This window comes from Vespa velutina, chromosome 2 (assembly GCF_912470025.1).
Source record: "Vespa velutina chromosome 2, iVesVel2.1, whole genome shotgun sequence".
NCBI classification, from domain to species: Eukaryota; Metazoa; Arthropoda; class Insecta; order Hymenoptera; family Vespidae; genus Vespa; species Vespa velutina.
Genome location: NC_062189.1, coordinates 13655047 through 13665046, shown reverse-complemented (window position 1 = coordinate 13665046; position 10000 = coordinate 13655047). Strand labels below are relative to the sequence as shown.

General features: G+C 28.5%; 2 protein-coding genes and 1 long non-coding RNA gene across 10 annotated transcripts in view; 2 read left to right on the top strand and 1 right to left on the bottom strand.

Annotated features, from left to right (window-relative positions):
- The window catches only part of LOC124946900 (autophagy-related protein 16-1), a 341231-nt gene extending 333032 nt beyond the window's left edge, over positions 1-8199 (bottom strand). The window contains exons 1-8 of one of the 2 annotated variants that reach the window (XM_047488315.1): positions 7578-8199; positions 7045-7309; positions 6755-6917; positions 6590-6678; positions 5689-5742; positions 4745-4883; positions 2355-2460; positions 633-775 (exon numbers count right to left, since the gene is read on the bottom strand). In XM_047488315.1, the coding sequence (XP_047344271.1) occupies positions 633-775; positions 2355-2460; positions 4745-4883; positions 5689-5742; positions 6590-6678; positions 6755-6917; positions 7045-7309; positions 7578-7707 (1089 nt within the window). In that variant the 5' untranslated portion in view covers positions 7708-8199. The remainder of the gene's footprint in view (positions 1-632; positions 776-2354; positions 2461-4744; positions 4884-5688; positions 5743-6589; positions 6679-6754; positions 6918-7044; positions 7310-7577) is intronic. The other variant, XM_047488316.1, reaches the window with a different exon arrangement.
- LOC124946906 lies at positions 1442-3783 on the top strand. Its single transcript, XR_007100233.1, has 2 exons — positions 1442-2259; positions 2374-3783. It is a non-coding gene; the product is annotated as an uncharacterized LOC124946906 (long non-coding RNA).
- Positions 7611-10000, top strand: part of LOC124946904 — a 2945-nt gene continuing 555 nt past the window's right edge. Inside the window, exons 1-3 of one of the 7 annotated variants that reach the window (XM_047488327.1) lie at positions 7611-8221; positions 9398-9545; positions 9716-9881. In XM_047488327.1, the coding sequence (XP_047344283.1) occupies positions 9421-9545; positions 9716-9881 (291 nt within the window). In that variant the 5' untranslated portion in view covers positions 7611-8221; positions 9398-9420. The other 6 variants (XM_047488328.1, XM_047488323.1, XM_047488329.1 and 3 more) reach the window with 6 other exon arrangements.

The window sequence follows — 10000 nt, the reverse complement described above, 5'->3', positions numbered from 1 at the left end:
TTACGATACTTTATCACGATTATATATACACTCTCGGAACTTTGAAGAAACCTTGTCAGGATAACGAGACGTCTAAAGAGAAAGAGAGAGTGAAAGAGAGAGAGAGAGAGAGAGAGAGAGAGAGAGAGAAACCTCAATCATGGTTAAAGCAAGATTTTAAAATCTTCATCGTAATCGATCATCATTCTTGATTGCTCCCATAGATTCAGTTTTATACGCACGAACAAGATACGTACTCGTATCATCCACCTGTGAGCTCTTCGATTATTTGCTGGAGAAATGAAAAAGGTGCCTATTAAGTGAGAAAGCGTGTTATATTCTACGTATAAAAATAAAGAAACGATCTAATGTTTCGTGGTAAAACTATACAGCGTGTATCTTACATCGTAAGGATCCGTATTTTTAAAACAAACTACACGCACACTCATGTATAAACACGTAAAATATGTAAAAGAAACGGCTATTATATCTACGTAATACCTTCTTCGTGAAGTTTCAAAACACCGACAAGATCGATCAAAGAACGTTACCGACGGCGTATCATGCCGCAGGTGAAGAAAAAAAGCCACAAAGAAAATGTAAAAGTTTTCAAGAAACAAGAACTCCAAGCGTCGGAGTGTGACGTTACTTACCTTCACCCGAAGATCGCTAACGGTCCATACCCTGCTGGCGAAGTCATTGGAAGCACCAAGGATGAGGGTACCCGTCGAATCAAAGTCAACCGACATTACACCGGCGTTGCTACCGACGAGTACTCCCTTACTCTCGGACGTGCCTGAAACAAAAGTTTCGTATCGAGGTCATACGTCTCATTCTCCTTCCTGAGCACAGACAGTCCCTTTACCCTGGCTAATTAAATTTACGCTCACTCGCCCTAATTGCTTACGGTCGATGAGAAAGCCACAAGAGAAAATAGAGAGAATGCTAGAGGGTGGAATGGACTGAAGAGAGAGGGAAAAGAGAGGAAGTAAAAGACGGATATATGGATAGGTGGACAGCTCGATGGGTAGATAAATGAATCGGGTGCGCACAAAAGCCAATTAACGAAGGTAAAAAAAAATGGGAAAAGGAAGGAAGGAAGGAAGGAAGGATGATGGAAAAGGAAAGACGAAAATAGTGGAAGCAAACGTCCAAGGAAGTCGTATATTTTGCTCTCGCGAAACGAGGAAAGGAAATAGATCTTATACATAGATATACCAAGATACTAAAGCGCGTATAAGCCGTACAATAAGTACAGATGCTTCTCATCCAATCTGCAACGCGGCGAGGGGATTATCGCGAGATGCGCATTATATCCGAGGCAGGTCGCACTTCGCAAAAGCGTTTCGCAGGAGCGCGCGAAGAAATGGTTTCAACAGCAGGCCGACGGCTTTTAATAGGCATCCCTATGGCGAAAGAAAGAGGCGAGCTATACAAAACGACCACGCTATACAAGGTAACCTGTTGATTCGTTAACATACTTCATTAAGTGGAATAGAGAAGCCTCCAGAAGAATGTCGCGAAGCAACTCAACGATGCATCGCGCCCTTCCGAAACTCCTGTGACGTTGTTGTTCTTTCAACGAACGCATCCTACGTATATATCCTTTCGATCGAGGATCGAATTAAAAAATCTGTTTTAATCTGTACAAAAAAGAGATCGGCTGAAGTCCTTGGTAAAAAAAAAAAAAAAAAAAAAAAAAAAATATATAAAAAAAAGAGAGATAAAAAAAAAAGAAAAGTGAGATTTTGCTGATGATAAATTTCCGCTTAATTACGAGTAATTAGCAAACGAGAGACGGAAACTGGTACGCGAACACCTGCGGACTTCAAATTAATCCAACGTTGGACAGACCTTTTTATATTGAGAAAACGATAATGACGTACCATAAAAAGACTTGAACGAAGTCGAGGTGGAAGATGAAACGAATCTGTGAAACGGATGCGATCGTCAACAGGGTAAAAAAGCTCCCAATTTGCTCGTACGCAACGACCCCGAACGATCTCTGATTACGAATTCGTTGAAGTCTCGATTACGTTGTATACTTAAAAGAGCACAAACTCGAAATTGCTAAGGGATTTAAATATTAAGTGTGAAAAAAGTTGAACAGATAGCTGCGAACTCGTCGACGTATTAGTTTTAACCCCTTTTACTTCTCGTCGTTTCGCTAACACGTTCATCTTCATTAATCAAATGAGCGTTTCGACGTTCGTGCCTTTAAACGTTTCACGTTTATAAAGATACAGAAGATGATGGAACGTGTATACAGAAAATGTAGAGGTAAATGAGTATGCAAGGGGCAAAGTGTATTATTGATATTCTTCTCTAAACGTTTATGTAAAAACTTTTACAGAGAGTAGAGGTTATCCAATTACCTTTAATTATACTCCACAGTTTCACCTTCCTGTCCGCTCCACCGGTGGCCAAGATTCTGTCGACCGGAGACCATTTTACGGCGTATACTTCTCCCTCGTGAGCATTCTGGAAGGGTTATAAATACTTGGCGTATAAATTTCAAAAAGTTCATACATGCATTTCGCACGAATAAATATTAAACAAACAAAAACGAGAAATGGGAGCTCTTTTTCGAAACATATTTTTTCTGTTCGATCAATACAAATGTGAAAAATTTATTATTATACATTTTATTTTACGATCTACATTCCATTAATTTCGAACAAACTGATATAACTGTTAAAATTAATATGTCCGTTTGAACCGTTAAGATTTTACGTTGGTAAAAAGTAAAACAATTGAACATCTCATATATTAAAGAAAATATGGCGGGATTTCAAATTCGATATGTTCGAATATTATTAAGTATCGATAATTACTTCTAATTTTTCCAATTAAAATATGAAAAATATAGAAAATATGCAAAATATGCAGAGATATAATTTATTCATTTAATATTTTTAAAAAATTTGTAACCGTAAACCCTTCTAAAAATATGATAATTGTTACACATAAATTTTTATTACAATTAGCTTTTGATATACGTTTGAAAATGAAGAAATAATGAGCGTACTTTTAATAAATTCTACAATATGTATCACTTAATATAACGACTCAGTATTCTCTCATAAAACTTTATTTACATTGTAATCTATACAATTTCAAGTATCATATTAATCTCCAACAAAAAAAAGATAAGAGATAATTTACTAATAAACACAGTGTAGAAAAATCTAATCATAATTGTTTAATTAGCAAACTAAAAAGACCTATATTGCATAAGGCAATTTAAAATTACTTATTTTAAAAATATATATGGACTGAGCACTTTTAAATTCAATGTCTGTTAAAAAAGAAAATAATATTGAAGTTAAATCTAACATTATTTTCCAATATATTTAAATATATATAACTTGATATTAAATTTGTTTCATTTTTAAATAGAAAAGCATTTGTAACATCATATTTAATAATACATATTACAATATACTCTTCTTAATTCTAGAATATGCTTGTGTATTGATACTAAATCTGTTTCATCTAAATAGAAAAGCATTTGTAACATTATATTTAGTAATACATATTACAATATACTCTTCTTAATTCTAGAATATGCTTGTGTATTGATACTAAATCTGTTTCATTTAAATAGAAAAGCATTTGTAACATTATATTTAGTAATACATATTACAATATACTCTTCTTAATTCTAGAATACACTTGTGTATGTCGCTCCAATATGTTACGCTATAAGAAATAAACCAGAACATAAAGCTAAGAAACTAGTATCTGTAAAATACAAAAGTATATTATGTTTTTTGGAATAATTTATAATAAATTAAAGACATACTACAAAATGTTATAACTTCTACAAAATATTTCCTATAAAACATTTCATAATAAGAAAAGTTTACGGTTGACAATAAATTTTTTATTATATATATACATATATATATATATATATATATATATATGTATATATATAATTAAATATATACATATATATATATATATGTATATATTTAAAAAATTATTGATTCCACATTTAAGATATTTAATTCATCGATTTAGTAGTATTTTCACATGCAATTTGGAAAATTCATCTTATAACAAGAATGCATCATGCGTGAATAAGAAATATACACATGTAATATTTTATATACAAATATAACGAAAGTAAAATGCATACCATTTAAATGGCAATTTCAAAGATTACTATTGTGCTACATAACAATATATATGTATATATGTAAACAGAACTTAAGTTTGTTGACTAAATTGTTATATTATACTTTCAATGAACAAATTATTGTTTGATTACTTTGTTTGATGCAGATTAAACCTTAATAAGTAGTATTACAAATCTTATTTCTTAAACTTCCAATAAAAATATTTATTTAAAAGAAAAATGCATGTATCAGATAATGTGCAATATAAAGCATGCATTGATCAAGTATGAAACAACAAACATAGCTAAAGCAAATTGCATAGAATATTTTTACTAAATAATATGTCGATAAATAGTGGATAAAATAAACATATAACTTTCTATATTGAAAGTTTTAAATAAAAACGTGATAGAAACAAAAACAGAATATTCGAAATTAATAATGAAAATTAATCTGTATTAACATAAATTTTGTGATTTGATAACAAATAATTTTAATTGCATTATAATTTATTTTTATGGCATGCATTCTTTCATAATAAAATCAATATAAAATTCAATAGTAAGTAGACATATGAATTAAAATCCTCATGATAATAATAATGCATAAATAATTAGTATTTTAAGTACAAATCAACGTACAAATGTGACGGACACTTTTGTCGGTACTGTAGTAGGAAGACCAGCAACACCTTCTTTTAAACTTGATCTATCAGGACTAACAGGTCGTGTATCACGAGCAGCATCCTCTAATTCTTTTTGCATCTTTGCTTGTCGTTTCCTGTAAAATAACATGAAATTTTTATTTTGTTTAAATATAATAAAATTTTTGGAAACATCAAAAACAGTAACAAAAAATGCAACGTTTATAGACACCTGCATATTATAGTTACCATACACCACTGTTCTTATAGTTTGACCTGAATTTTTAAAGAACTATTATAAATATATGTGTATGTGTGTATATATATTCATATGTATGTATACATACATCTCATGCAAATTGTATATTGAGCAAAGCATATAATTAACATATTTATTTCCTCTGTCTCTTAGTAACTTTTCCCAGATTAGTAGTTTTAAAAGTATTACTGCAGAAATATATTTACATTCTTATCTTATCAATACATTTATTAAATTATCATCCATAAGGATAAATATTCCATTTTAAACACATTTCATATCAGTACATATCTTTTCAAGTTTGTTTATGATCACCTAAGATATATATATATATATTATATATCTTATATATATATATATATATATATATATATATATATCTTATATATATATATATATATATATATATATATCTTATATATAATAAGAATTATTAGATAATTAGTTTTCTTAAAATAGAGAAATTGATACATACAATGATACAATGCAGATTGCAATATAATAAATTAAATGGCAACAAAAACTATTTGCAGGTGAAGTATGATTATCTATGAAGACAATATATACATACATTGTATGTACATATTTTTCATAAACTTTTGTAACATGATACTTTTCAGCTATCGACCAAAAGCTATTTAGCTTAAAGCATAACATTTTTCACTTCATTTTATTAAACTTACCCAAACTTTGATATGGTATGCATCAAAAAGGCTGTCGGACTGGTAAAACTCTCACTGAAACGAAAATTTCAAACAGTGGAAAGTGCTAGTGTAGAAAGCTCTAAAAATACTAAATGTTGTTTTTCTGCGAAAACCCCATTACTTTGAATATTATTTCCACTGTATTAATATTGATGGAAACATGAATTTCTAAAGAAGTACCTCATGCTTTAAACATTAAACTAAAGTAGCAAAGCATTTAGTTAGTTTAGCAATAAACAATAATTTTTGGTGCAGGCAAGATAATGCAATAAATATATATATAATACAAATATTACAAGAAAGCAATATGTATTATATTAAAGTTCTCTCCACTTGATCTCTATCTTGTATTTTAAATAATATGGTTGATATTTAGAATATGGAAAATAAAATTTGTTCATTATTATAAATTTGCATTACGTACATACCTTATCTTATAAAATATCTTCATTTAATTATATCTTGCAAACAAACTTGAAAAGACTTAAAATTGGAAAATTTTTTATATTTTAAAATATTTCATTTATGAAATATATATATATATGTCCTGTACAAGAAAACATTATTATATATTATATTATTTGCCCATTATACCACAAAAATACCAGAAAGATTCAAACATACAAAAAAGTATAAATCCTATGAACGTATTATTACGATTATAATTACAAGACATTAAAGATTAACACTTATTATGCAATATCAAAAATGATATAAACAAAATAAATAAATACAAGTGGGAGTAATGGATACAAACATATTTACAAATACATATCTCTAGATTTTATAAAAATATATGTTTATCTCTAGAGTATGATATTGTAATCCTAATAAATGACTGTGAATATTATGTGAGTAATTACATAATAAAGCTACTTACTTTAAAAAATTATCATTTTCTTCATTCATTTTCTCTGCATCTCTTGCCTTGTATTTAATCAAACGTTCTACCAATTGACGATTTTCTTCCTACAAAAGATTCAAAATGTGTAAAGAGCACTATTTTCATAAAGTTTATATAATTTTATAACACTGTATAACATACCTGTGATTTCCTGAGTTTATCTTCTAAAGATGCAAAAGCAAGTTGCAAAGCTTGATGTTCATCTTTAAGCATTTGATTTATACTTTCATATTCTCTTTCTCTGTTTACATATTTTGTTATTTCTAAATGTAAAGCAGTGTTAGTTTCCATAGATTCTGCAAGACTGAAGAAAAAGATTTTTATTTGTTATAATGATTATTGCCATTCTTGTTATATTATGAAACATATATTTTCTTTATTATTATCAAATAATTTTAAAGTTTATATATAAAAAAAAATTAAACATTTACCTTGCATCTTTAGCATGTAGTTCTTCTATCATTTCTTGCATTTTCTTATTAAGATCTACAATTTGTTGCATATGTTCTCCATTTTTCCTATGTAATGCAGTTAATTCTTCAGTTTGTTTCAAAAGGCGTGCTTCATGAGCTGAGCTTATACTTGGGCTTATACCAGGACTTCTGTTGCCGGTTTCACGTCGTAAATTTTCATTTGATATCGTCAATTGCATATTTTGACCACGCAATGTATTTACATTTTCAAATAATCTATTATCTGTTCAGAAAGATCATCATTAATCGTACAGATATCTTATTATTATTTATACAGATGTATAAAAAAGAAATATAAAGTATAGATAATTTTTATAAGAAATATACATTAAATATAAATCATAAAATAAACTTATATGCAATATTTAAATCAAAACTCTCTTAAAACATTTAACATATTGAAAACCATTATACAATAATATAAATTTCTATAAAATAGAGTAGGGGCAAAAAAAACATTGACATTGTTATTAAATAAAAATAAATCTTACGTAAAGTGATGAGATCAGAAAAACAAAACGTTTCAGTTCTATTTCTATCGCGAAGCTGTGAAATAATGTTTTTTCTCCAATTATTGTCATTTCTGGAGATACATGATTGTTCCAATTCGTGAGTTGCCATTTTTCTTTGAATATACACGTTGATTCAATCTTGATCAATTCCGTTTTTTTAAAACTTCGATAATGATAAACTGATAAAAAAAGTATGAAAAATATTTTGACAATCCTCACTCCATAACGCATGTAATTTTTTCACAAAAAAATGTCAACCGTGCACTGTAAAATTGTATGTAAACACTCAAACACCGTAAACATTTAAATAACTCATAACAATGTTATGACATTTCAATTATGTCCTGAAAAGATTTTAATTACGAAAACAACTACCCTAACCTAAGATACCAAACACTACACATCTACTCTGAACTTTGATGCATATCGAGGGATACGATGCAAGCGCACTTCGACGAGAAGTTGATCTATCGAATTATCAGTTGCACGTGCCTGCAAGCTTAAGCCCTTTGTAAATCTTTCGAAATAGTTTGCGATGGCGTAGTAAAACGTTACTTAGGCGTAGAAGCGTACTTCAATCACTTAAGACACGAACTAATAAATAGTACTTGTTAAACTCATATGTACGTATATATAATAGTCAACGAATCGTAATATCAATCAAAATAAATATAAGTGTATATTCAGAATCATCTCAGATGATAATCATAATTTACAAAAATACTTTGAGGTAGAAAAATTATTTTTTTATCAATTTAAATTCTTTTATTATTCACGCTTAAGTAATTTGCACATAAAAAAGTCTGCTTTTTGTTTGCTAAGTATTAACGTCAATGGCACAATAAATTTATGATAAAGAATAGAAAGTAACATCGTTCATAAAATAAACCGTTATAGTAATATTTAAGATATATTTATTTTCGGTGTATTCATTTATTTTCATCTTTATTAAAATATTAAAAGCATGTATAGACATTTCGTAAAATATTTAAGAAGTATGAATATGTACAAGCATGTGCGTGATATACATGATCACGTGACAACGATTGGTAAGTAAACAACCAATCAAATTACGATCTCTGTAATATGTTCTTCGTTTGCGCGCCATCAAGGCAGCCATTACTCTATTGTCCGTTACTTAAAAGAGGAGTACTTTATTTTTCACATATTTATATAGAGATAATGTTAAGAATTACAGAAAGTGAACTTTATTCACTTATTGCACGATTTTAATAACTTGTCAATTTTTGATTCTCAGTGTTTCTATATTTTTCTTAATACACCGCTCATAACAATTTCAAGAAGAATGTGATTGTGCATAGATGTTTTTAATTTTTTAAATATATTTAAATCGAATCAATTGATTTCTATGGATTTTAATTCTTTTTATTATTAACAATATAATCTACATTTTTATTAATTATCAATATTGGAATTGGTAAGTGGTTATGCTGAGAAATATTATCCTATAAGAATATACAACTAGTGCCCTCTCTCACTTAAAACTGCAAAAAGGCAGTTTGCAGAATAGGTTAGAACTTTTTCTGGTAGATTTTTATTGCAATATTTTATTATATAAATTGTAGTTTATATCACGGCTTTTGCACACAAAGCACTAATATTCGTTTAGAAATTGTTTCATTATCATAGAGCAAATATGTATTTATAAACAATTATAAAACATGGATATGTGTTACATAGTTCTACATTCTATCTTAACCTCTTACATCTGTTATCAAATTGTATGAAAAACAGCACGATTTTATATAGCATAATATGTGTATAATTTTTTAACATAGGAACAGAATTAAAAATCACAGAGATGCCAAGAAAAATAGTCGCAAAACAATGTTCGAGCCAAGAATCTTTGGCTTTGATACATCAATGTGAAGGTCATTCTAACCGAGAATGTATACGAAATGACAATTCAAAAATTGTTATGCGAAGGTTTGATTTTACTTTAAAGCATAAATTCTTTTTTATTAATTATCTAAAGGATTAGGAAAAACAAGCGAGATAATATTAGAGCAATGAAAATGTTTTATGTGTTGCCATTATTCTCTATAAACTTGTTGAAAAAATAAATCTGAAGAAATTTACTTGTACTACAATTTTAGGAGGAAGATATATGAGGTATCTAATAGGAGGAAAATTCTTTTTAAGTCAAAACGTAGCAAAATTCAAAAACTATCTCATTGCAATAAAATTGGACCATTAGAATATGTTTTTTATTCTATCCTGAATACAAGTTATAATATGGATCAAGGAACTGCCACAGCTGCGGTAGAAACAGAATATATATTTTCTTTGTTCTGATATACTCGATTATCTCTTTATACAAATAATTATGATCTTTCGATCTTCTATAATATATCTATATTTACAAAGTATATTTGTATTTT